At 57.3% G+C, this 25,925-nt stretch overlaps 3 protein-coding genes across 5 annotated transcripts in view; 1 reads left to right on the plus strand and 2 right to left on the minus strand.

Annotated features, from left to right (window-relative positions):
• Positions 1-9,859, plus strand: part of Pdcd11 (programmed cell death 11) — a 43,759-nt gene extending 33,900 nt beyond the window's left edge. The window contains exons 25-36 of one of the 2 annotated variants that reach the window (XM_023715626.1): positions 102-279; positions 2,378-2,434; positions 3,052-3,174; positions 3,781-3,903; positions 4,278-4,524; positions 4,693-4,797; positions 5,427-5,576; positions 5,799-6,049; positions 6,638-6,806; positions 7,674-7,827; positions 8,194-8,359; positions 9,302-9,859. In XM_023715626.1, the coding sequence (XP_023571394.1) occupies positions 102-279; positions 2,378-2,434; positions 3,052-3,174; positions 3,781-3,903; positions 4,278-4,524; positions 4,693-4,797; positions 5,427-5,576; positions 5,799-6,049; positions 6,638-6,806; positions 7,674-7,827; positions 8,194-8,359; positions 9,302-9,479 (1,901 nt within the window). In that variant the 3' untranslated portion in view covers positions 9,480-9,859. The remainder of the gene's footprint in view (positions 1-101; positions 280-2,377; positions 2,435-3,051; positions 3,175-3,780; positions 3,904-4,277; positions 4,525-4,692; positions 4,798-5,426; positions 5,577-5,798; positions 6,050-6,637; positions 6,807-7,673; positions 7,828-8,193; positions 8,360-9,301) is intronic. The other variant, XM_023715627.1, reaches the window with a different exon arrangement.
• A 435-nt stretch (positions 9,860-10,294) lies between these two features.
• On the minus strand, positions 10,295-15,138 carry Calhm2 (calcium homeostasis modulator family member 2). 2 transcript variants are annotated; one of them, XM_004631501.2, is made up of 3 exons: positions 14,649-15,138; positions 12,632-13,397; positions 10,295-11,442 (listed from the first exon to the last, which is right to left on the minus strand). In XM_004631501.2, the coding sequence occupies exons 2-3, from the start codon at positions 13,184-13,186 to the stop codon at positions 11,026-11,028; spliced, it is 972 nt and encodes a 323-aa protein (XP_004631558.1). In that variant the 5' UTR covers positions 13,187-13,397; positions 14,649-15,138; the 3' UTR covers positions 10,295-11,025. The 2 variants fall into 2 exon arrangements, with proteins under 2 accessions (XP_004631558.1, XP_023571409.1); XM_023715641.1 differs by lacking the exon at positions 14,649-15,138 and adding an exon at positions 13,984-14,634.
• A 1,552-nt stretch (positions 15,139-16,690) lies between these two features.
• Positions 16,691-19,401, minus strand: Calhm1 (calcium homeostasis modulator 1). The gene is made up of 2 exons (XM_004631502.1): positions 18,850-19,401; positions 16,691-17,173 (listed from the first exon to the last, which is right to left on the minus strand). The coding sequence occupies exons 1-2, from the start codon at positions 19,399-19,401 to the stop codon at positions 16,691-16,693; spliced, it is 1,035 nt and encodes a 344-aa protein (XP_004631559.1).
• Between the last annotated feature and the right edge of the window lie 6,524 nt (positions 19,402-25,925).

The raw sequence follows: 25,925 nt of genomic DNA on the forward strand, positions 1-25,925 counted from the left end.
GTCCCAGCCTCCCGGGGTGCTGGGATTATAGGTGTGCAACAGCTCCTAGCTGTTTTTCTTGTCCTTTCCTCTTCTCTGAATCAGGTTCACTTTCTTCCCAGGTCCTCACAAGCTTGAGAAAGGAGAAGTGGCCATGGGTCGTGTGGTAAAAGTGACGCCCAACGAGGGCTTGACTGTTGCCTTCCCCTTTGGGAAGACGGGGACAGTCAGTGTATTTCATGTGAGCGACTCCTACTCTGAGACACCCCTGGAGGACTTCATGCCGCAGAAAATTGTCAGGTGAGCCACGTTTATTTCCCTTTTCACCTTTCTCCTGCTGCTTACTGTGAAACTGGTGAGATTTCTTCTAGATTGGAAATAATCAGCGTTTTTGTTTGTCTGTTTCGTGGTATTTGGGATGGAATTCAGGACCTGCACATGATAGGCAAGTGCTGTGCCGCTGAGCTGTATCTCCAGCCCATTAAATTATTTTTATTTTTCATTTTGAAACAAGGTCTCACTGAGTTCCTACGTTGCCAAGGTTGGCCTTGAGCTTGTGATTTGCTGCCTTACCCCGCAGAGCGCTGGGGTTGCAGTATGCACCACCTTTCCTGGCTTACACGTGGTTTTATGCCACAAGAAAACAAGTATATAGGATACCAAATGCAGATTCCTGTCACTTCTCTCTTTCCACCACTTCTTGTGACATGTGCTTTGATCTCTCTTTCCAGACTTCCGCATGTAGGTAGATACGGCTTTCCTCATGTAATAATTAATAGAATTCCATTTTATGTCTTGTTCTGCAGCTTGCATCTTTCCCGTAATAGTCTGTTACAGACTTCTTTTCCATGCTGATGTATCTAAATCTACCCTGTTCTTTCACTTTATTTTTAACATTTGCTTAGTATTTTTACTGGGGCTGAGGATTGAGCCCATAAATATTCTCTTGCCAAGCTAAGTCTCTAGCCTTTCTTAGTTTTGTACTTTGAGGCAAAGGGTCCTGTGAGTAGCACTAAGTTAGTTTCCTTCTTCTATGTGGGTCATATGTCATGCGCTAGGCAGGCCCTTGAGGCCCTTCCTGCTCTTCAGGCTCTGAGGCCTCTCAAGGAAGGCAACATGTCTGGGAGGAAACACTGGGCCTGTTCTTCCAAGTCACCCATCCTGGCCTTGCGCTTCAGATCCTCCTCCCAAGCCTCCTGAGTAACTGGGGTTCCCGGCGTGCACCCCCATGCCCAGCTCTCCTGCTTGTTATCTCCGTGTGTGCAACCAGTTCTCCCGAGACAGTCATGCTGCGGTGAATGTCTCCGCAGCTGTGTGGGCTCGTAGCGCTGCGCTGTCTTGCCATGAGCCAAGCAGGGAGGTGACGTCCGTGCCTCACCGTGTGCTGTGAGGCCTGTGTGCAGGGTGCGCATAGCTGCTGCCTCTCAGTCCCCTCCAACGCCGCGTGCCCTTAGCTCTTCGCTTTTGGCAAAAGCCTCCATTTTGATTACTTTTCCCTCTTTTGGTCGCTAAGTTTCTCGGCTGTTTATGTTTGGTTTGTGCTTTGCTTGTCCAAGTCATTTGCTCCTGTGCATTTGAAACAGTGTTTTTAATCTCTCAGTAAGTATTATATAAAGGCAGACAGCCTGTCCACAGTGGATAACAGGTGGAAAAGGGAGCTTTAAGTGTGACCTGCGTCAATGCCTAGGCCCCGTGGGGCCCGAACAAGCTGTCCATCAGGAGGCAGATTGTGGTGTGATGCCGTGCAGTTGGCTGTAGTGTGGAGCAGATGCCTTCGGTGAATAGGGGGGCAGATAGTCCCTGTCCTCTGCCGTCTCCGTGTCCCTGTGCTTGTCCAGCACAGATCAGAGGCAGCCCACACAGGAAACCCCCAAGGCATGGGAGACGCACATGATGGAGTCCAGAGATGTCCAGAACTGTGTCTGGTTTGTTTCTTGAGGCTCTCAAAATGAGGGCATGGTTGTGAGGGACAAATTTATTTTAAATACTTTTTATGACAACTGGACCCATGAGTAGCATTACATTGCATCTTCCTCAGTCTGTCAGATGTGGGTCATAAATTTCGGCTGAAGGTAGACAGGCCCTTGAGCCCTTTCCAGCTCTGAGGGTTGGTGCCTCCTAGAAAGGAAGACATGCTGTGGGAAGGCCTGGCACTGCCCTTCTGCTGAGATGTGTTCCACCTCCGAAGCTCCACCCGCGTGCATGCGTGCATGTGTGCGTGTTGTGGGAAAGGGACTAGTGATGTAGTTCAGGCTGGTCTTGAACTCATAGTGATCTTAAAAACAGTAACTCCCCTGCCTCGGTGTGGGGCTGAGTGGTGTGTGCCACCGTGGCCCCGTAAGAGCCTGCACTCTCCAGAGCTGCTGACCACCGAGCGTCTCCCTTTCTTTCCCAGCAGATGTTACGTCCTGTCCGCTGCAGACCACGTGTTGACTTTGTCACTACGATCATCCAGGTAGGTCTGAGTGCCGTCAGGATCAGAGCCGAGGACTCGCTCAGAGGACCTTGTGGAGCCTCTGGATCGGGTGCAGGGCTCTGCGCTGCCCACCCCTCTTCTCTGCTCATGCTCCTCACACCCTGAACCTCTTACCCACAATAGCTGGGATGTTTGTATTGCTGGAAGAGCCGTCTGCCAGCCTCTTGCTTCCCGGGAGAGAGGCTCAGGCGTGCGGCTGTGGGCCCACGGAGAGAGGCTCAGGCATGCAGCTCTGGGCCCACGGCTGCGAGGTGGCGGTGCTGGTGAGGAGAGCTCGAGTGCCCAGGCCCCCATGGTAGGGCTGAGGGTGCGTGGAGGGGACTGGCCTGGGGTCTGCTTGCTCTGGGAGAAGGGCAGGTGCTTTAGACCAGGCTCACAGGCAGATGCCTCTGGCTCAGTGAGCATCACCTTGTTTCATCACAGCAGCTCTTGGATGCCAGGGCCTGGCCTGGCAGAGCAGTGAGGCTTTAGAGGTTGCGTCCTGCTGCAGACAAGCCCAGAGGTGTATTTCCACCTGCAAAGAGCAGTTCCTGCGGGGTGCCGAGGTGTGCCAGGGTGAGAAGTTGAATGTGTGTGTGAGCCTTGCATTCCTTTAGGACGAACCCTGAGACCAAAAGCAAAGTAGAAGATCCCGAGATTAACTCCATGCAGGACGTGAAGGAAGGGCAGCTTCTGCGGGGCTACGTGAGGGCCATCAAGCCACATGGTGTGCTCCTGGGGTAAGTGAGCTGGGCCACCTGTCTTATTCTGGTGACCACCACCTCCACACAGTTTTGACATAAACGTAAAGGAAACAAAACTTGAAAGTCCAAGTTTGTAAATACTTTGTAAAAGTTTTGCATTATTTCTGCTTGATGTTTTTGGACAAAGAAGATATGTGTTTTTTTCAATTGCAGTTTGACCTCAGGTTGGTTCTGGGTTTTCTCTGACTTAGTGTTTGGTCATGAGTTGTAAATATTCTGTAAAATCACACTGTTCCCAGCCCCAGATGTGCAGCCTTTCCTGTGTTCCTTCTCTTTCCCTCCCTGTCAGCCCAGGAATATGTGATTTCGATATTGTGGTGCTCTGATGTGGGGTCACGCATTCCCAGGTAGCTGAGTGTAGCTGAGGAGGAAAGCGCTTGCCTGCCAAGTGCAAGGGTCCATCCCCAGCACCACAAAAAGAGAAGTCCCCAGTGACACCCTCACGCCTCGTAACTCCAGTTTACAAGGCCCACTTGATCCTGCAGAACACCATGAGCTTGGGACAAAAATGGAGCTCCTGGGTGTTGCTGGGAATCTGTTAACCCTTATCACCACAGGCTTCCTCTCTCTCTGTCCTTCCAGCCTTGGCCCCTCCATTGTGGGCTTGGCCCATCTCTCCCATGTCTCCCAGAGTGTCCCGGCCAGGAAGGACCTTTATAGCAGATACTTGCCTGAAGGGAGGCTGCTCACTGCCAAGGTCCTCAGGTGGGTGCTTCCTCTCTGCCTTCCGCCCATCGCTGTCTCTGTGGTATGACTCCAGCCCCTTTGTCTGGGAGCCCTGGGAGATTTCAGGATACACTGAAGCAGAATGGCGTAGGCAGCCAGGCACAGTGTTCTTGAAGGAAGGGCCTTTGGAACCTTCTGTCCCAGCGTTAGCCCAGAACAGATGTGGCCACTGTTGTTGCTGTCTAAGCTGCATGCAGGCGTGCTCAGATGTGCATGTTGTACCTGAGTGCCGAGGGGGTCCTAGCAGGGGCAGGGTCGAGAAGCAAGGCCGGCGAGAAGGGGCCTCCGTGTGCCCACAGGCCCAGTGCCCTGCGTTGTCGTCACTTTCCACCATCCCTCTCCACCTGCTGTAGGCTGAACCACAACAAGAACCTGGCAGAGTTGTCCTTCCTCCCCGCCGACACCGGGGAGCCAGATGTGCTGTCTGTTTCCCCAGAACTGGTCCTTCAGAAGGAGAGGGACAAAAAGGGAATGAAGAAGAGTCAGGAAAGGAAAGAAAAGAACCTGAAGGGGGAGGCAGGGGGGCAGCTGCCCAGCAAGGAGCAGATGAAGGCGAAGAGGCCTGGCAAGCAGGAGCGCCAGGACTCTGGGGAAGCACAGGTGAGTGGGGAGAGGAGCGGGGTAGCACCTCGGGAAGAGGGGTGTTGGAGAGGCCAGCCCGGCCACCTGCAGAGGCTCGTGTGGACGTGGGCACTGGCGGGGCCAGGGTTGGCACTGAGCTGGGCGCCAGAGATGCTCCAGAGCAGCATTTCCTGCTTGCTGTCCTAGGAAAGAGTGAACAAGAGGCAGAAGAGAGCTTGTCCTCTGGAGGAGGATGACAGTGGCGTGGAAGTGTATTACCGTGAGGGAGAAGAGGAGATAGAGGAGACAAAGGTGAGGGCCGGCTCCAGATGTGGGGGCAGCCGAGCCAGAGAGTCTGTGGCTGCCTCCCGAAGCTCTGGGCTCACAGGGGCTGTGCTGGCTTCTCAGCTGGCTGTCGCTCCTTGAAAGAGGACTCCTCACCCCAGAGGAGCCTGCGTAAGTGAGCCCCTCACGTGTGCTGGGTAGGTGGCACTGAGTGAACGTAAGCAGGTGGCAAACAGAGACTTAGCCACTCTGACTTGTGTTTTTAAGAGACACAGGAGGGGTGTGGAGGGGCTCCCAGCCCCAGGCAGGGCTTGCACCCCATGTCCTCAGAGCTCTGCTCACCTCTGTCCCAGCTCTATACTAGCTTCTGACTCTTGTGTGTATTTGTGTTAGAGGTGTACAAGACTCACCTTGTTGGACTTTATGAGTGAATCCAACTTACAAACATTCTCCCCAAACAACTCATTCCTGAGTCAGGGACTTACTGCACTGTTATCTCAGGAGTATTTCTCCGTATACGTATGTTTTATAAATCTGTTACCTAAATAATTTTTTGTAGAGTGCTTATGCCCAGCCTGGCCTGACGGAGAGGGTCTCTTGTGCTCTCCTCGGGCAGCCTGAGCTGAGTGTTCTCCTCACCCCTCACCATCCTGCAGGGGACACTGACCAAGCCCGCAGAAGTGCCCCGGCTGCGAATCTCTTCAGGCTTCCTGTGGGATGTGGGGCTCGACTCTCTGACCCCTGCCTTGCCGCCTCGAGGAGAGAGCTCTGACAGTGAGGAGGAGGAGACGCCTCGCCAAGCCACGGTGCTGTGTTCCTGGGTCCTAGGCTTCTCTCAGGGATCCCTGGGTCCCAGGTTTGGGCCTTCTCCTCCTGTCCTGCTGTGCCAGGGTGGGGGTGGCACCAGGCCAGCCCGGAGCATCACAGAGCCAGCCCTGGGAGGCCTAGCCCGCTCAGCATGGCTACCAGCACAGATCTGCGCTGGTCGTAGGGGAGCACACAGCTCACTCACTTCTCGGCCTTCACAGCAGAAAAAGAAGAGCAAGAAGGAACGAGAGATGGAAAAGCAGAAGGCAGAAAGGGAGCTGTCCCGTGTCGAGGAGGCTCTGATGGATCCTGGGAGACAGCCGGAGTCTGCGGACGACTTTGACCGGCTGGTGCTGAGCTCCCCTGACAGCTCCATTCTGTGGCTGCAGTACATGGCTTTCCACCTGCAAGCCACGGAGATTGAGAAGGCCCGGGCCGTGGCCGAGAGGGCCCTGAAGACCATCTCCTTCAGGTCCAGCTGCGTCTCCCCTGCGCTGGGGCGGGGTCTTTAGACCCGGAGCAGTGTGTAGCCCCCGCTCTGGCTTACAGAACCCGCGCCTGTGGGTTCCTTCTCTGCAGGCGGCAACAGCAGCGAGTGCAGCTGTGCCAGGGAACATGGTTTGCAGTGTCTGCGGAACAGAGCTGCTTATTTATGTTCCATGGGCCTCTTCACTGAAATAGCCGTGGGTGGCACTCACCAGAGTCTCTACCCATAAGGGAGACACCCGGTTAGGAACAAGCAGAACAGAAAGGCAGCTGCCACACAGGCCCCGCCGGCAGCATTTTCCCAGCCCAGTGGAATCAGTGTCCTTAGCCTAGTGAGGATGTAGAGCAGTTCTGTTGAATCCCACCCAGGACACAGGCTGGCGTGATCTGAGGGCTTCCATGCCGGGAATGGGGAGGCGGGGCAGCCTTGCCTGGGCAGCTCGGGCCTGAGCTCGTAGTGCCTGCCCCTGGGGTGGACGTCAGGACAGGTAGAGCCTGGGGGAGGCAGCGGTTGACCCAGCCCTTAATGGAAGCAGCCTGCTGTGCCAAGCTGATGGGTTTGTGTCCTCTGTAGAGAGGAGCAGGAGAAGCTGAACGTGTGGGTGGCGCTGCTGAACCTGGAGAACATGTACGGCTCTCCCGAGTCCCTGAGCAGGGTCTTCGAGCGCGCCGTGCAGTACAACGAGCCTCTCAAGGTCTTTCTCCACCTGGCCGACATCTATGCCAAGTCTGAGAAATTCCAGGTAGGAGGCCCGTCCACGCCGCCTCCGGACCTCCTGGGAGCCCCAGGGCAGCCTCAGAGAGAACCCTGAGTGGGAGTCCTGTCCTGCCCAGGCGCGCTCCCAGACTCCTGGCCCCCTTCACGTCCACCTCCAGGTCGGGAAAGGAGGTGAGAAGTGCTGCCTTCGAGAGAGGGACAGTGGTCCCTGCTCTGTGCCCTGGCACATGGTGCTTGGCGGACAAGAGGGATTCCTGCCCTAAGGGGTCCTTCTCACCTGGTCCCGTCATTCTTTGGGGTTATTTTTAGTTGGTTGGTTGGTTCTGGGGGACCAGGGTCTGGCTTTTGAGTTCAAGCTGGCCTGACTCACTCTGTAGCCGGCTGGCAGCTGGCACAGTTGTCCTGCTTCCACCTCCCGAGGCTCTGTTGTACGTCACCATGCCTGGCCTGGCGCTCTCACATTCCTCTTCCACCAGGCCTGCTTGTTGTTTTGTTTTAACTGGGGATAGAGCCCAGCCTTTGTGTGAACTACATGTACAGCCCCAGCCCCTCTCTAGTTTGATAACGATGTCTCTGAGGTGCTAAATTGCCTGGCCCGTGGCATGCCTGCATCAGCCTCTCAGGGTACTGGGATCCCAGGTCTGTGCCACCATGCCCCACCAGCCCAGGGCCTCAAGGACGCAGGATGAGTTGGGAAGCTCCTGTCCTTTCCCCTGCTGTGTGTTGCCTCGTCGCAGGAGCGCACTCTTCCTCGCCTGACGCATCTGGAGTTGGGCCTGCTGTGGCCATGGCGTCAGTGAGCCTCTCTAGTCTCGTAAACGGCGTAGCCTGTCTTCATTGCTGTCGCTGGTGAGCAGCACACCCCTCTCAGCCTGGGCTGTGTTTCCCACAGGAAGCTAGTGAGCTGTACAACCGTATGCTGAAGCGCTTCCGTCAGGAGAAAGCTGTCTGGATCAAGTATGGTGCCTTTCTTCTGCGGAGGAGCCAGGCGGGGGCCAGTCGCCAGGTGCTGCAGCGAGCCCTCGAGTCCCTGCCTACCAAGGAGCGTGAGTGCTGGGCTGGCCTGAGGCGCAGGCTCCCTGACATGCATCTGGGGGTCGGGCTGGTGTCTGTCAGGGTCCTGCCGTAGCTTGGGAGCTAGGGCAGGCTTTGCTCTTGTGGGACGGTGGTGTGGGTGCTCTGCGAAGGGTGGCGGAGCAGAGAGCTCCAGCACGCCCAGCTGCCCTGGCCAGCCGCCACAGAGGGCCCTGTGGGGCCCAGGTGCCTGTTCAGTTCTAAGCACCCCCCTGCCATTGGGCTTTGCCATCCTGTGAGCCCTGGCCCTAGAAAGAGCAGAAGTCAGCGTCACCACCCCCGCTAGGGTGTCAGCCAGGGCTGTCGGCCTGCTGTGTCTGAGTGGCCTCTCCCTGCAGACATGGACGTCCTTGCCAAGTTTGCCCAACTGGAGTTCCAACTGGGAGATGCAGAGCGGGCCAGAGCCATTTTTGAGAACATGCTGAGCACCTACCCAAAGCGCACAGATGTCTGGTCGGTCTACATCGACCTGACCATCAAGCATGGCAGCCAGAAGGAAGTCCGGTGAGAGGGGAAGCCCGTCCATGGGCCTGGCGGGGCAGGCGGGTGCTGCCCTCCAACATGCTCTGGGTTCTTTGTTTCATCTGGGAGAACAGCCTTCATAGGCCGCCTTGGCCCCGTGCCACGCTCACTTTTTCAGCCTCTGGTCTCTGCAGGCGCAGGGGAGAGGTGACCAGGGCTGGGTCACAGTGTTACTGCATAGCTCACCTTGTCCCCAGCATTGCCACAGGCAGAGGGCCACAGTGGGTAGGCAGATGGAGCACCTGGTCCTTCTATGAGGGTGGTGGGGAGGTTGAACGCAGAGCCTTTGCTCTGACCTACATTTTTAGCCCTTTAAAAATTTTTCTGTACCACAATGTCAGTCACTAGGTTCCCCAGGAAGGGTTGAAACCTTGATCCTCTTGCCTCAGCCTCCCAGAGTGCTGGGATTTTAAGCATGTACCACCAACCAGGCTGTTTTGTCATTTTTATTTTTTGTAGTACCAGGACCAAACTCGGGACCTTGTGCTTGCCAGGCAGGTGTTTATGCCACCGAGCTATCTCCCTGTCCCCCACTTTGTCTGTCTTAAATACTGTTTCCTTCACAGGTCCATCCCCGTTGCCCCTCCATCCCAGTACCTTTGTTGTCATTGCCTGGTAACTTTAGGAAAGCAAGCCTGCGCTCAATGGGAAAACAAGGGTGGTGCTGTCCCCCCATGGCCTTAGGAGAGTTCATAAGGATGATGAGGGTGGGTGAGGGGCTGGGCGTGGCAGCACTAGGGAGACCGAGGCAGGACTGGTGCAAGTGCAAGCCCAGCCTGAACTGCACAGTGAGACCCTGTGTTCAGCAAACAAAAGAAACATAAAGGTGGACATGGAGTTCCTGGTGAGGCAGGGGCGAGGGTCTGAAGGCCAGCGGCCGTGCTGGCCAGGACTCATGGGGCTACTGTTCCTCTCTCCTCACAGTGACATCTTTGAGCGGGTGATTCATCTGAGTCTGGCCCCTAAGAAAATGAAGTTCTTCTTCAAACGCTACCTGGACTATGAGAAGCAGCACGGCGCCGAGAAGGATGTGTTGGCTGTGAAGGCCAAGGCCCTGGAGTACGTGGAGGAGGCCAGGAGCTCCGTGCGGGAGGAAGACTAGGCCTGGGCAGCATGGCACCAGCAGCAGGGCCGGCTCAGCCCTGCGAGGCCCCTGGACACGCGCAGACTTGTTGTACAGGGCTGCCTTTTCTGCAGCGCCCGTAGGGCAGTTCTGTCAGGATGAAAGAGAATCTGACGTTGTTTAATTATGTGCCCCCCTTGTTCAATTTACATTATTTATTGGGAAGGAGTGGTGCCATGAGGGACCCCAGGGCCTTGCACACCCAGCCAAGTGCTCTGCCCCGAGCTGCAGGCCTCCCCTCGAGGCTTCATTCTTCCTCGCATGGTTTGTTTTATGGACTGGTTAATGCCATTGTTTTCCTCAATGAGATTGTACAGCTGTTCTGGGATCTTGGAGTCTCAAGAAAACCGTGTCCCTCCGTGTTATTCCCTGCCTCTCTGCCTGGTGGACAGGGTCTGAAGCACTCAGGAGCAGGCAGCCTCAGTTTCGGGGCACAGCCTCAGCTCTACTGGTACCAAGGCCCTCTGAGGGCGGCATGGCTGGGAATGGTGGGAAAGCAGGGCTGCCAGGGCAGCCTAGTGGTTTGGTGGTTTCCCACCTGATGACGGTGCCAGGCGCACTCTGACCAGTGAGCTCCCCTCCAAGTGGGGTAGAGTGGGAGGTTGGTGCACACCACACTGGCTGTGGAAGCCAGGTCTTTTGGATTGGTCCCCAGAGAGTTAAAAGCTTTCACCAAGCCGGAACTGTCCTGAGCGCTTTTCCATGAGAAGTGACTGCTGTGTGCCAGGGAGGGAGAACACTGTGGGGAGGTGGGGGGCAGCAGCATGGGGAGGGAGCAGAGGGAGAGGGCCCAGAGGTGGGGGCAGGGCTGGCGGGTCCCTGTGCTGGGCAGGGCTAGTTCCATCCTGCAGGCAGGATCTGCCTCATGCCACAGCCTAGTAAATGCCTCCAAGGGAGGCCAGCTGCCTCTGACCCTGATCGTATCACCAAATCCTGGTGCCTAGAGATCTCACCCCAGGGGTTCCCAGCATCAGCATCACCATCACCGTGTGGCCCAGTTTAGCTCTGTGCCCTCCCGTGGGGTGTGGCCATGCTCCTTTGGTCACCAGACGCTAGGCTAGTCTGCTGTGGTATGAAAAGCTTTATGAAAACTTAAATATATAAAATCAGGCCAAAGGCCTACCGTGAAGGCAGCATTCCAGCAGTGCGCCAAGCCCTGTGCCCTGCAGTTAGACACAAGTTAACTGCATCAGCGGCTCTCCAGGCTGGGGGCTTCTCAGCTCGCAATCCACCAACAGTTCATTGTGGTGCACTGCTAGAGAGGACCAGTTCTGGGAGGGTTTTCCCAAAGGCTGTGAACCAATGAACCAAGCAGGCTGGTGGCGACAGGATCTGGGGAGGGGTTTTTGGATCTGAGGGTCCCCTGCAGAGCTGACGTCTCCCACTGGAACTCTGTACCCCAGACTACACCATGTCCCTTCACCCTGTCTGTCCAAAAACCAGGGGCAGGAGGCTTCTGTTCAAGCTGCTATGCTTCAGCTTGGCCCAGGTGGTTGTGTGTGTGGAGAGCAGGACCCTGGGGCCCTCAGGAGCTGAACAAGGCCATCTCCACGCCGTCGGGGGCCCTGCCGTTGCCTGCCAGACCCTGCGCCCACTTGTGCAGGCGGCTATAGAGCGGGAGGCCCTGGTTCTCGCGGTACAGGTAGACCCCAGTGATGGCATTCCACTGCGGCCGCGGCTGTGTGCCCTCCACCGCGAACTTGGCAACCAGCTCCTCATCATCCTTGTCAAGAGCTACAAAGCCGAAGAAGCGGCGCACGTTGCTGGCAGCCAGCACCCTGGAGTGCACCTCGGCCGTGCGCTGGAAGAGCTGGTCCTCGTTGGCCCGGTACTGCGCCCAGTAGGCCTCCTGGCGGTAGCTCAGCGGCGAGCAGCAGTGCTTGAGGCACTTGGTCAGGAACACCAGGATGGCCACCACGCCAATGAGCAGCCACCCGAAGAGCTGGTGAGGACAAGCAGGGTTCAGGGGCGCGGCTGCCTCCGCTGCAGGTGGCCTCGCCCTGTGTCCCCTCTGTTGCTTGCCCTCACCTTGGCTTTTAAAAACATTTTGAGATGGTATCTCACTGTGTAGTCCAGGCTGGCCTGGCACTAGCAGCAACCCTCCTACATTAGCCTTCAAAGTGCTGGGATTATAGGTGTGTGCCACCACGTCTGGCTTCCTGCCATTTATACCCTGCATTTTCTGCTACCGCTTCAACCCCAGGCTGACTCATCCCACCCTATCAAAACCCAGCCTAAGGCCAGCGTGTAGCTGCAGAGGTTCTGTGGAGGCTGAGGGTCTTGTCCCCACGCCACACAAGCCCAGCTGCCAGGCCAGGCTCAGGCCACCTGCAGGAGAACTGCAGAAGCCCTGGGAGGAGTCTTCCCGGCTGAGGCCGAGTCCTTACCAGTTTGGCTCCAGCCTCACCACTACCGCCTGCCTTGTTCTGAGGTCACCAGCGCCCAGATGTGAGCATGCTGAGGGCAGGACGTGAGGACACGTTGGCTACTGGGCCGGGAGCAGTGGGCATGTGCGCAGCAGGCAGCACCATCTGCGGTGCTGTCACCAGCCTGTCTCTGGCCACCTGGGTCTCTTACGTTCCCAGGACAGGAGGCCATTCAGAGGACCACACGCTCCTTCCCATCTCCCTGCTGTTGGGTTGCTAAATTTACCACAGCTTGGTGTGCTGCTTTTCCCAGCCCCTGCACTCCAGAGGACAGCGAAGGATGCTGTCTCCTCTCACCCTCCCCGGCCTCCAGGGGGCTCCCTAGCTCAGCCGGCCAGTGGGCTGGGACGGGATGTGCTGGCTTGGAGCCCACCAGCCCACAGTGACTTTCTGCGCTGGCTTGCAGAGTCAAAGGCCTCTGTGTGACAGGTCAAGTCAGAACCAGCTTCTGTCGTATTTAAAGCTCCAGGTTGGAGCTCAGTGGCAGTGTGTGTTTAGCACAACCAAGGCCCAGCACTCAAGACCCCGCACCAGAACTCTTCAGGACCAGTTGCCACCCTTGCCTACCAAACTCACCCCGGCCAGCTGCCCGCTGACGATTTAGTCACAAATGCTTTCCCAGAACTTGGAGCCCTCAGGGCTGACCCAGAACCTCAGCCCAGCTGCCACCCAGGGAAGACAGGGTTCCCTCTGCCTGGCATTTACCTGGGACTCATACTTGAGTCTGCGGCTAACCTCTTCCCGGAAGTCCGACAGGTTGGCTGGGCCCTCGCCGCAAGGGAACCTGGCCAGGATCTCCAAGGCATGAGTTCGAGGGAAGTTCTCTGGCCCGGCCGTAAGAGAAGAGGGGTCCACGAACTCACTGAGAGCACAGACATAGGCCTCTCCACGCAGAAGAGAGATGACGGACCAGGTGATAGGGGCCACGGCCGCGCGGCCCAGGATGGAGCTTAGAAGCAGGAAGTTGGGGGCAGCCGAGCAGTTCTTGGTCCTGCGGTACTGGCACTCAGTAACCAGGTTCCAGGTGTGGTTGTTGAGGATGATGCCGATGAGGAAGAGCGCTAGGGCAGGCACTCCAATGGCCGTCAGCCCGTATAGGTAGTTCCGTGCTGGTGAGCAGGGGCAGTGGAAGGCCACCACGGAGAACAGCTCCTGGCTGCCTACGGTACCCAGTGCCACCAAGCCGTTGAAAATCATCACATCCTTGCTCTTGAAGAAGAGCGACAGGAAGCGGAAGTTCTCCGCAATCAGGGCTGCCATAGTGACAGGTGGCTGGGGCAGAGGCAAGAGAGGAGGTAAAAGGCAGTGGGGCTAGCAAGGAGTGCGGGCCAGAGGCCACCCGCAGGCTAGGCAAAGCTGTGCCATTCTGTCACCTGCGGCAGCCTGGTGCTCTCTACGGAACAGCAGACTCACAGAGGCTCAGGAGGCTGCCTGTGTGAGAAGGCTGGGGAGGAACAAAGGAGCCCGGGCCCTGGAGAAGGAACATATGGTAGCAGCAGTGAGTGCTCCCCACGATCCCTCCCCAAAGCCCTCCACCGGTGTGCCGCAGGAGCCAGAGCCCAGGTCCTGTGGAACTCCAGCTCCAGCGGGTGCTAATGCCCCGAGGCCTGGGCTATGGAGAGGGGAGGAAAGGGGCTTCCAGTGAGTGGTGAGCCTGGGGGGCATAGGCCCTCCCTGTGGAGGCCTCTGGCTCTCCACACACCATGTCTAGTCTGGTCTCTGCATGTCATCTGGGGAAAGCAGATAAAAGTTTCCTAGGAATGCTGTAAAGGAAATGATGCCTTGCAATTGTCCAGCATACAGGGAGGGCCCTGCGTTTGTTCATCCTGTTGGTCTCCAGGGTGTGGGGGATTCAGAGACCAGGCAGGAAATGAAGCCCTAGGAGGGTAAAGCACTTTGCTAGACTGCAGACAGACAGAGGTTAGAGACCTTCCGGGCCTCGGAAGGGACCAAGGCGAATCTGGACTGCAGCAGAGCTTCACCTTCTGTCTCCCACTCAGGGGTCCTGTCCTATCCAGTTCTGCCTCGCTCAGCTCCCAGCTCTGCAGCCTACTCACTCGCTAGCAGGGAGAAGCCTTTCCGGAGCCAACCCTCCGCCAAGCAGTGGTAGCCTACAGCGTCAGGAAGTGGCCAAGGCCCTGGCTCCAGAAGAGACACCCACACTCCCTTCCCAGGCCCCACCCACATCACAGACATTAGGCCTGGGTGTGGTCCCCAGTTCCTCCCCATCCCGGGTAGGAAAATGAGACTCCAGGGCCAGAGGAGCTGAGTGGAGGGAGGAGCGATTCTGTGTCTCAGGCTAGGCCCTAACCACCCCCCCTCAGCCTAGGCCTCAGGGTGAGCCCACTCGAACCACGTGGTTACCAGGGGAACCTGATTTTCCCCAGTGGCCCCTGAGAAAGGAACTCAGCTATATATTTCTGAAGATAAGTGCATTCTCTGCCCCCTTCTCTGCTTTCTCAATTTCTGGGCACCTAATTGGGTCCCTGTGGGGACCTTGACCCATCTACCCGTGGGGCAATGGCAGAACAGGGTGTTGATAGGCAGAGGACCAGTCAGGCCATCTTCCAGACTTGTGACAGACTAGCTACCATCAGTGGGAGTGGGTTTCCCTGGGCACTGAAGGGGTCTGGACCCCAAGCTGGGGCCTCTCCCTGGGGCAGTCCCTGCCCTGCCCAGTGACTGCCTGGCCCCGCACACCCCAGGGAGGTGTCCTCCTTACCTGGGGGCAGAGGCATCTGTGTCCGTCCTCTGCCAGGCGGTTTCCAGTCGCTGCTGGCAGGAGGGCTGGCTGCACCCCAAGTATCTCGCTGCCCACCCTGCTCTCTCCAGCTTGCTTCTGCACCGGGCTGGGTGGATGAGACCGGCAGAGCCTGGGGCTGTTGTCTCCACAGTTTTAGGTCTGGGCGTCTAGAGACACCTTTTACTCCATAAAAGAGAAAGAACGAGTGGGCGGAACATGTTCCCCTGCAAGTGGAAAAACAGCCTCGAGGGAGGGGAGGGGAGAAGGCTGGGGGCGGTGCCAGGGGAGGAAGTGGGGCAGCTGGTTTGGGTTTGGGTTCTCGGCCCTGTCCTGGCCTCTAGCCTGTGCCTGGCTTCACAGCACACACCACGCAGCAGGGGTGGGGACCATGGAGGGTCTCAGCAACAGCCAGGTGGGGCGTCCAGGTCTGGCCTGGGCTCAGCTCCCTCCCTGTGCGTGGCCCCTGGCAGAGGCTGCTGGGAGGAGCCTGATTGGCAACCGGGCTTCCCTCCTTCTCCCCCAAGTACCCTGCTCAGGCGGGGAACATCCCTCCTGAGGACTCTCTCGCTCCCTCCCACGGGCTGTGGTGGGCAAGGCCGTGTTACTCTGCTTTGTGTCTGCTTCAGATCCTGCCTCAGTCCACACAGGGCCCAGGGCCTGCTCCTGGCACCCGCCCTTCCTCAGCAGCGCGTGGAGAAGCCGGATTCCGGCCACGCCTCACGGACAGGCTAACTCCAAAGCTGAGCCCTCTGCTTCCCATCTGCCCCTCCTGTTACCCTCCAAGCCCACCCCACCCCAGAGAGCCACCTTCCCCTCAACTGCAGCCAGAAACCAGACCTTGGGGCATGTGGCGAGTGACCCAGACCCAAATGGGCCAAAAGATGAGGGGCCAAGAGGCTAAACTGGGACCTGCTTCCTCCTCCCTGCCCAAGCAGCTCGAGTACTTCTGTTCTCTGAGTGCCCTGTGCCCTCCGTGAGGCAGGTATTAACAAACATTAGGTACCTCGCACCTGTGAAGTAGATGTCCTTATCCCCAGGTGATAAACTGAAGCACAGAAAGTGAACCCCCCAGCCAGCAATGTGGTCTGGAAGTGGTGGGGCCAGTGCTGCCCACCCCAGGGTCTGGGTGATGTCCACTCCAGCTGCCAGGCACACGAGAGTCCCTCAGACCTGGGTGGGTTTGTGAGGAAATAAGAATGCTTCTCAAGGCCTGGGCATTTTCTCATGAGTCGGAGGTATGAAGGCCTTGGTGTGGCCACCAGAGACCCATACAGGAGGCCACCTGTACTTGGCGCTCCATGAACATGGAGGGACCATGCAACCACATGGCCCGGCCTCCCCTCTGGACCTGACTCTTGACCTGTTTTACCACCTGACCCGCAGGCATGTCCCTCCAGCTGAGGCCCTAGGTCAGCTCCACATGGTCCACCTTGGCCTACTCAGCTCTACCAGCAGCCTCTGCCTGAGATCACGGAAGGGCTGGTGGTCTCTGTCCCTGAGGCTAGAGAAGAGAGATCTTCAAAAGCCACGGACAAGCCTGCAAGGTCCAAAAAGCCACAGGCAAGTTAGCCAGGTGTGGGGGCGCCCACCTATAATGCAGGAGGATCTTAAATTCAATCCCAGCCTGGGCAATTTAGTGATTTAGGAAAGCCTTGTCTCAAAATTTAAAAATGCTGAAATTGTTGTAGCAAAGGCTCTGGGTTTAGCCACTAGTACCAGGAGCAAAGGTAAAAAAGAAAAAAGTGACAGGCAGGAGCAAGTCCAGGGCATGCAAGCCCTAGAAGCGGTGAGCCAGGATTACCTGGCCTCTCTGGGAGGGATGCCAGGGGCTGGCCCTCTGTCCCTGTCACTCTAAGCCAGTTTTGACTCTAATACTGTTGAGGGCTGGCCCATTGCCCCCAGGCCTGTAGGGCAGTACCACAGCGGAGGATAAGGTGCTCACACTTCAGGACTCCCTTCTCACAGGGGCTCGGGGCCACCCGGCCTCCCACCAGCACCAGAGCCCCCGTCCTGCTGTGCGTCTACACTTTGCTGAGGTAAGCGGCCACCTCCCTGCGAGGGGCCCGGGGCCCAGCCCCCGCCCAGCCATTGCCCAGCAGAGGCTGCTCCTGGCCCAGGTGCAGAGGGGGCCTGCACTTGTGCCAGCTCGTGAGCAGCCTGTTCATGGTGCCTTGGTCGGTGATTCCTCGCAGCTTGTCCCGCTCCTCTGTGGTGCCGTGGGCGGAGCTGTGGGCCTCGGGGGCTGCTGTGGCCGTGGCAAGTGCCCTGTGGGTGTGGCCGCGCTCCAGGTCATGGCTCATGGCCTCGAAGAACTGCTGGATGCAGACCTTGGCAAAAGCCTTGGCATGCTCCGTGCACGTCTCGTCAAAGAGCTTGCGCTCAGTGTCAATGTAGTGGGACCAGTACTTGCTCTTGAGGAAGGCAGCCTGCGTGAAGCAGGGCCGCACGGAGCGCACCACGAAGGCCAGCAGTGTGGTTAGCAGCACGAAGGACCAGCCCAGCGCCTGCAGGGATGGCAGTGTCAGTGCGCCCGGCTGCCCACTCCTAGCCGCCTGGACCCACACGACACTCTTGGGCCTTTGCCCGGGACAGTGAGACCTGGGCAAGTGACCTCACCTCTCGCCTCCATCTTCTCGCCCATAAAATGGGCATATATAGACCTACCTCGCAGGAAGGAAATCAATCCTGTAGCAAGAAACTCAGTAGCAGGGGCTTAACTCTGGAGCAGGGGCCGAGACCACCTAGGCCTAGATCCTGCCTCCTCCACTGCTTGCTTCTTGAGCAGGAGCAGAGCCACTGGCTTCTTTGCATGTTTCCTGCCCTGGAGAATGGGCCTGGCGGTGGTGTCACCCTCCAGAGGCTCTCGTGAGATGATAAACTTGGCACCCTGCCTGCCAACTGTGAGCCCTTGTCGTGCCCCTCAAGACTTGGGGCTGTGCTTGCCTTCAGGACAGCTTCCTTGACCTGCCTGGCCCAGGGTCCCTTCCAGCACCTGTCCTTTGGTTCTCAGGACTGACAGTACCCAAGTGGGCACCTTTCCTGTCAGACCCTGAGCTGGGTCCTCAGGGGACGCAGACAAACCAGACAAGCACGCACTCTGCTGTGAAGCACAGGGCATTTGGCGCAAAGTTACCATGGCACAGGGGCAGGGGCAGGGGCAGGTTGCTTTGGGGTCAGGCCCCCCCAGGTGCACAGAGAATGGAGATGCAGGAAGAGCAGAGGCCTGCCACAGGGCCCAGCGGGAGCTGCAGAGCTGAGCTTGATCGAGGCTCCCTGCGCTGCTCTGTGAGCTCGCGGGCAACAAGAGGGGCTGTGTCCTCTTGTGGTTCAACTGATGCCAGAAATCCAATTTTCCATGGAGATTTCTGGTCTTGAGATGAAACCAATGAATTCTAAAGTTGAGTTCAGAGTTGAGTCTCAGGAGGCCGGAAGCAGCTGGGTAGCCTGAAACCTTTCTGCTTGTGATGTTGGGGGACAGCTGCCCTCACCTGGGGCCTGGTGTGGCTGGCCTAGAGCCCCCTGGACACTCAGGTGAGACATTAGGAGGGCCCTCTGGGTGGTGACAGAGGCCTGACAAGAGTCCCAGCAAAGGCCAGTGATCTAAAGCACCTGCTTAGGCAAGCTTAGGTAGTGTAGGGACCATGGTTCGATCCCTGGCACCACATGCCGCAACAGCCCTGCCCCCAGGGTGGGCTAAGCTGGCCACAAAAAAAAAAGTCCCAGTGAGTTTAGGCTCTGTGCTCATCGGAGTGAGTGCCCATGTCTCTCCTGCTTGCTGACACCCGCTCTCTGCCTAGCAGTGCCCAGAAGGCTGCTAGGCGGTCCTTGAGGTCACCCCAACAGTGTGCCCTCCTTGCCCACTGCACCCTCCCGAGGCACCTGACCCTCAGCCCACTGCTGAGCAGGGAGGCACCAGCGAGGGCTATTTGCCAGGGAAATGTACCCAAATGGTGTAGCCAGCCCCCACCTCACCTGTGCCTAGGCCTAGAGGAGGAAAAGGATGCAAATTCGCCTGCGTCTAAGCTCGGACCCAAGGCTGGAGGAGGCGGGAAGAGCCAAGTTGTGGGGTCCATCTCCGGAGGCTCTGTCCTCACACTCCCCTACCTAGCTCCACTGAGGGGCAGTCACACGGCATGAGCTCTGGCCTGCTGCGGTCCTGAGAGGAAACTGGGCCTCTTACCTGGGAGATACAGCGTAGGTAGCGCACGGCCACCTCTCGGGCCAGCAGCCAGTCCCCATCATAGATCTCGGGGCAGGGAACCCGGGCCAGCAGGCGGGCAAGCTCAGCGGCAGGCAGAGCGGGCACCAGGCTGCCATTGCCCAGGGCAGCCACGGGCACGGCGGTGCAGAAGGCGCAGAGGAAGCACTTGCCATCCAGCAGGGTGACGGCCACCCAGACGATGGGGGCGATGAGGGCCCGCTGCGCCATGGAGCAGAACATGTAGCGCAGGACGGCAGGGTCCTTGGCCCGGCGGCCCAGGGGCCGCTTCCACTCCTCGGCCAGCATGGACACGTTGTTGTTCAGGACCAGGCCGAGCAGGAAGAGCACGAGCGGCGGTGCCAGCAGGATGCCCACGCTGTAGGCCGCGTTGTAGCCCGGCAGGCAGGGACAGTTGAAGTCGAAGGCCGAGTACATCTGGGCGCTGGCCAGCGCCATGATGCCGCAGATGCCGTTCATGAAGGACTCCTGGTTGGACTGTAGGAACTGGAAGATCATCCGGAATTTGTCCATCGTGCCCTGTGCAGCCGGCGGCCTCCCCACCTCACCGCTGACTCCAAGGTGGTTCTGGTGGCCCCTGAGGCAGCTCCGTCATGGTGTGGGCCTCCTGGCTAGCAGTGGCTGGGCTCAGGCCAGTGGCCGAGCTCACAGTGGCTTTGGACACCTTCCAGTCAGGTGCAGCCAAGTGGGCGCGGCCTGGCCAATCCTCTGGGCCCAAGGGAGCCCAGTGGCCCTCCCTCCTGCCCTCCCCACACCCAGCTCTTCTCTCCGCAGCAGCTGCCAGTGGCCCTGGGGATGCAGGCAGCCACATCTGGGGAGGCTAGCTCTGTGGGTAGGTGAGAGAAGACCAGGTACAGGTATGGCCACAGGCAGCTCTGCAGAGCTGAAGTTGGAGCCCACAGCCATCGGGAAGCTTGTCACCCTCCACCACTCCCAGGACCCCTCCATACCACAGCACGGTGCTGTGGGGGTGGGAGGGTTGGGGGGTGGGTCAAGGCACCATGGCATAGAGTAAGAGGCCCTGGCTTTTGGAGCTCGAGGACTGGAATTTGGCAGAAGGTGTGGATGGGGCGTGCTAGCCTGTGAGGGTCAGGCAGGCACCTGAGCGCCTGGCTCACCTCTTTGGGGATGTCTACGTGCTGTGGTGGTAGATGGCAAACGCTTCCCTGACTCCATCTGACCTCTCTACTTCCCAGGCTCAAAATGCAAAGGGAGCGGCATGGGGTCTAGGGCCTGGTGCCTGGAGTGTCTACAGGGCCAGTGGGAAGATCCTGAGGGCTGGGCCTGAGCTGCCCTTTGGCTCCTGTGGCTCTCCCAGAAGGCCAGGGCAGGGAGGTGAGGCTGACACAGGGTGTCAGTGTGGGCCATAGACATGTCCCCCAGGTTTGTGCCAGCACTGAGCTTGCTGGCACTGTCTGTGTAGGCAGGTGTGTGGCCATGTCCCTGGCCTTTGTGTCCATTTGTCTTTATGTGGTTGGAAGAACCAGTTTGGTCCAGCTTCCCCAGTGTGGAACTCTGCCGGGCACTTAGCAGGCAGCGGGAGGCCTCACGCCCCCGCAGAGCACATGTGCCTGCATTCCAGAGGCTAGAACTGAGGCTCAGAGAGGTTAAGCTGTCGGCTCAGGGTTGCCTGGCTGTAAGCCCAGCTGGCCCTCCCCGGGGTAGGGGTGCAGGGTGGAAGCGGGCTGGGGGAATGGGTTTTTCTCTTTTTGGCTTCTCCTGTTCTGCTAGTCCAGGAGGAAGCGCTGTGTGTCACAGTAGAGTACAGGCCAGGGAGAATGTTGCTCTCCCTGGCCAGAAGGCAACCTGGGGTGCTGGCTGGTGCTGCCAGAAAGAGCCCTGTAGAGGCTCCCTGCAGGCACCCCTAGGTGTGCAGCAGGATGCGGAGGACCCAGTGAAGGAGGCAGATGTCCCTGGCCGTCTGCAGCAGTGTGGATGGGCCTGGGTGACTCGGGATCTGAGCTGCCGCCTGGGGCACAGGACCCCGGATGCAGGACGCCAAGGGTGGGTGGGCAGCTCAGGAAAGCGGGCGGGGGGAGGGGGTCTGTGTCCCTGCATAGGACCATCTCCCTCAGAGCAGTCTGCCCTCCTGGCGTCACGCGGTGGAAAGGTGCCTGCTTTACCGCACAGGCAGCCCCTGCAAGCTGTAACTGAAGCCTGGTTTTTATCTTTTATTTGTATTTATTTTATTTATTTACTTATTTATTTTGTGGGACCAGGGATTGAACTCAGGCACTTACGCTTGCCAGGGAAGCGCTTATTTCACTGAGCCATCTCCCTGGTCCCTATCTTTTATTTTTTTGAGACAGTCTTACTGTGCCGTCGAGGCTGGCCTTGGACCACTACGTAGCCCAAGCTGGCCTCGATTTTCGGGGTTCTCCTGCCTTGGTTTCTGAAGTGCTGGAATTACAGGATTGGGCCGCCCTGCCAGGCCTGAGGGTTGCTTGATTCCTTCACCTGACCGCTCCTTAGGCTCTGAATGCAGCAGTTACACCGTGAGGACTGTGGCTGTCACAGAGAGTGAAGGATGAGGGTTATAGTCTTTAGACGTCAGAACTATTGCCAAGGTTTGGATGGTTGTAAAAATGGTTTTACATTTCTCCCCTACTTGAGCGAGAGTTTTTGTTTTGCTTTTTTTGTTTGTTTATTTGTTTTGGTGGGGAGTAATGTCCAGCAGCCATGTGAATTATCACTAAAGAGATCTGACCAGGACATACCGGTCGTCATTTCCTGCACATTAAAAAGTTGTGCTATGCCTGTAATCCCAGGTACTCAGGAGGCAGAGGCAGCAGGATTGTAAATTAGAGACCAGCCCAGGCAATTTAGAAAGACTATGTCTCAAGCTAGAAAAAGAAAAAACTTTAAAAAGTAGGGCATGTAGCTTAGTGGTAGAATTCCTCTGGGTTTGTTTCCTAGTACAAAAAAAAAAAAAAAAAAAAAAATCAACTAAATGAAAACAATTGTGCTCACCAAAGCAACCTTAAGTTTCTCATTTTGAGAAGTTTAGATTTCATTCTCTTTTTGTTTGTTTGTTTGTGGTATTGGAAAGCAAACACAGGCTCTTGCTAAGTTGACTACCTGGGATTTGAACTTGAACCTTCCATCCCTGTCTCCCGAAGTGCTGGGATTCCAGGCGAGCATCACCGTGCCTCGCCATTTGGATGTTTTATACAAACTCAGTATTTAATATCTTTCCTATTACCATGGATTTCCTTTTTCTTATAATTATATAGGATAAAGAAAATGCAATTGCTTGGTTTCTTTTCCTTCTTCCTTCTTTCTTCTTTTTGGTGGAACCGGGGTTTGAACCCAGACTCTTGCATTTGCCAGGCAAGCGCTTATTCTACTGTGCCATCTCCCGGCCCTTCCATGTGGATGATTTCTAAGCCCCTCAGTCGTGAGTGTCACACACCTCTGTGGTCCTTGCTTTCAGGTCCAATGATGTGAAGGACATCAGGAACCCCTGCCTTTGAAGGTGAGCAATGGGACCCCAGAGGTGGGAATGGGGCAGGTGGGGCGGCCTCAGGAGCACAAGCTGAGGCCCAGAACTTCTTGTCCTCTCAGAGGGACACAAGGCTGCCTGGGAAGCTTCGGCTCAGTGCTCACGACAGCCCCTCCCAGGTTACATGCAGAACCCTGGCTGTAGAGGCAGTGGGAGGTGAGACCAGGGGGGCTGGGGTTCAGTGTGAAGGGCCAGGACTGAATTTCTAGGATCTCCAAAATGAGCAAGCAAACAAAGAAAGCCAGAGGGCTTTCTTGCCCTCTTCCACAGGGAAGGCGGATGAAGGCGGCCTCCTGGGACTGAGAAGAGGCCGCACCCTGAAGCCACTTCAGCTCCAGATCTGTAGGGAGTGAGCTTTAAGCTGCCTGGCCTGTGGGCTTCGTCCTGGTGGTCCATGTGCGACAGGATGCTCCCGTGCATCCCTGGCATACAGCCCTTGCCCGGAAGGCCGCTCCTTTCCTCCATGAAGGCCTCCTCTGGTGTGCCAGAGGCCTTGCCCAAACACCCATTTTTCTTCTTTTCTTCCCCCACCGAACAATCCAGTTTTTCTCTCAAGAGCAGCCTAGGTAGTGATCAGGGTGAAGCCTGAACTATGCCCCATGCTGGCCTGGGACCTGGAGCCTGTCACACAGCCTTTGAGTGCCTCAGCCTTGCCTCATTGGGCTACAGTCATGGCACCTCACGGGGTGAAGGGGTGAAGCGGTGACATCACGGTGCGAGGCGCAGTGAGCCCCAGCATAGGACAGAGTGCTGTGACAGTGACAGCGGTACGGCGAGCTTCCATGTGTGGAACATCTGTACTGGACCGTGCCGAGGGCCACGGAGACAGCTCCCACCTCACCTTCGGGAGATGCCCACTTTGCAGAGTGGGCATCAAAGGGCAGCGCATGCTGCCCACAGCGACGGGAAAGCATCAGAGCATGAGAGACGAGCTGCGCAGGGGGCTGGGGGCTACCAGCTTGTGTCCCAGCAGTGTGGGGACTTACTGTGGTGCTGTAGGCGGTGTCCAGGGCTTCCTACGTGCTGAACATGTGCTCTGCCTCACACACAGCCCCAGGCTTCGAGCTTCACCCCAGAGGACAGGGGCGACCCCTGTCTGCCACACACGAGCTGTGTAGGGGGTGCTGGGACGGATAGCTCTGCTGGCCGTGTCCTGTATACTGCATTAGTTCGGCTGACAGGGAATGCAACAATAAAGCCAGAGCACCAGTGGTCACTTCCAGAAGCCCTTCCCAGACCGTTCCTTGGTTTGGGAAATTTATATTTGTCATCCCATGAAAAAGTCACTGGAGTCCTAGTGAGTTAATTTCAATTCACCACTACCAGCATGATGCGTGGTGAGAATAAAGACACTAAGGCACATTTGTAGTTGTGGGGGGGCAAGGGGGGCTAATCTAGCTAGGGTGACAGCTAACCAGAACAAAGGCCTTGACTCGGGGCTGAAGAACCCAGGATCTATTCATTCATCAAGAAAGAAGTGGTGGGCCGGGGAGATGGCTCAGTGGAATAAGCACTTCCCCGGCAAGTGCAAGGGCCTGAGTTCAATCCCAGGTTCTGAAAAAGAGAGAGAGAGAGAGAGAGAGAGAGAGAGAGAGAGAGAGAGAGGTGGCTTGAGGGCCAGAGACTAGTTGTGGTGGGACATACGTGAGTGCCGTGAGCTGGGCCGGGTAGGAGGCCTGAGGTCACCTCTGCAGTGTACAGAAGGGTGTGCAGAACACCCACACGACCCGGTTCAAGGCAGCATCTACTGTTCTGGGCTTCAGCTGGGATGTGCAATTTTTTACATGTGCCCTGGGAAGTCCCAGCCTCTTATCTCGAGGCTCACCCCCTCCCACCACTCCCACGTGCTTCTTGGGTGTCATGGGATGGGGCAACCCTGCCCTGTCATCTTGCTTCAAAGACTGCATCAGCACTTGGCTGGGCTGATTTGCATAGCTTAAAGCCAGTTGATGGGACAAGGACAAAACTTAGCCAGCGGTGCATGTGTCAATACACACAAATAGGGCCAGGTTTAGCCAAAATGGAGACAACTGCTCTTCTTTCAAGGACAGCTGTCCAGGTGGTCCTACCCATCATTCAAGCCGCCATGAGGGGCATGTGGTGGTGGTGGTGGGAGGAGGCTCTGCTCCAGGAAGCCACCTGGGTGGGGTCCCAGCAGATAGGAGCTCCCTCTTATGTCCCCAGGAGCAGGGCCTGGGACAAGGTGGGCAGAACAGCTGTGCACATGGGTGATGGCCCCAGGAAGCCCTGGAAGGGACCAGAGTGACCAGCACAATGCCGAAAGCCCACCACAGTGAGGATTCCACACTTGTCAGGCCTCAGGCACCTAGAGCTCACCCCATGGGGACTGCTGGGGACCTCACTGCCCAAGTCATCCCTGCCTGTGTGTGGACAAAGTCACAGTCCTGAGCTCAACTCTTGAGGCTCCCCTGTGCCTGCAGACCTGGGAGAGTTAGGGCCGGGCTGCTGAGGTACACAGCACAGAGCCTTGTTTTCCCTGCAGAATCCCCATGGTGCATGGCTTGTGCCTACTGTTTCACACCCTTTGCCTTTTTTTTTTTTTTAATATATATATTTATTGAGAGAAAGAAAACTCCTGTCCGGGGGGGGGGGGGCGAGCAGGTAGTTCCCCTCCATCACACCCTTTGCTTATGTTTCTATGCCCACTGCTGGCCCCCTAATAGATGAGGAGGCCCTTATCAGCAGGGTAGGACACCTCTGATTTCTTTCTTCCTACTCTGTGGCAGGGTACTTTCTGGGCAGTAGGTGCTCTATGCATTCTCAGTAGAAGGCAAGTGTACTGATGGCAGTTGGCTTTTTCTTTCTTTCTTTCTTTCTTTTTTTTTTTTTTTTTGGTACTAGGAATCAAACTCAGGATCTTGCGCTTGCCAGGCAGGTGCTGTGCGGCTGAGCCATCTCCTGAGCCCCTGCAGTTGGCTCTTTAAGTCCCTGTGCTGCTTGCTTGGAGCCCGGGGCAGTGTGCCTGAGGCTCCTCACCCAGGCTGCAGCTGCCATCTCTCCACCCTCCTTCAATCCCTGCTGACAATTTGCCTACCTTGCCCTTCGCCCAGTGCCATTTCAGACATTTGCATGGCCTGACCACAGCTGGAAGGTGGGGACAGAGGGGATTTCTCCGGTCTCACTCTCACGAAGTCCCTTGGCAAGAGTCCAGGAGAGCAGAGATGGCCTGATAGAGGGGGCTGGCTCGAGGGGAGGCTCCCAGGGGCTCCCGCACTATCCCCAGGGCCCCAGGCGTTGGCAAGCCCCTGTGTGGCTGTGAGCTGATGGAGAGGGATGGGGGCAAGTCATGGGGAGGGGCCGAGGCCCAGAGTCACCGCCCAGCTCCGCTGAGCTCTGTGTTGCACTGCCAGACGCAGAGCAGCAGATTTCCCAGCAGGGGGGCTGGAGAGATGGCTCAGTGGTCTAAAGCACCTACTAGAACAAGCTTAGCAAAAGCATCAGGGACCGCGGTTCAATCCCCCAGCACCACATGCCAGCCAGCCCTGCCCCCTGGTGGGCTGAGCTGGCCACACAC

The sequence above is a fragment of the Octodon degus genome, unplaced genomic scaffold (assembly GCF_000260255.1).
Source record: "Octodon degus isolate 3935 unplaced genomic scaffold, OctDeg1.0 scaffold00042, whole genome shotgun sequence".
In the NCBI taxonomy this organism is placed as follows: Eukaryota; Metazoa; Chordata; class Mammalia; order Rodentia; family Octodontidae; genus Octodon; species Octodon degus.

What these genes read in the sequence shown, in the direction of transcription:
- Calhm2 (XM_004631501.2), bottom strand. Translation starts at nt 13,186, where the DNA reads ATGGCAGCCCTGATTGCGGAGAACTTCCGCTTCCTGTCGCTCTTCTTC. An exon ending in GACTCAAGTATGAGTCCCAG is followed by an intron (nt 11,443 to 12,631) that starts GTAAATGCCAGG and finishes TGTCCTCACCAG; the next exon opens with CTCTTCGGGTGGCTGCTCAT.
- Calhm1 (XM_004631502.1), bottom strand. Translation starts at nt 19,401, where the DNA reads ATGGACAAATTCCGGATGATCTTCCAGTTCCTACAGTCCAACCAGGAG. An exon ending in ACCTACGCTGTATCTCCCAG is followed by an intron (nt 17,174 to 18,849) that starts GTAAGAGGCCCA and finishes CCATCCCTGCAG; the next exon opens with GCGCTGGGCTGGTCCTTCGT.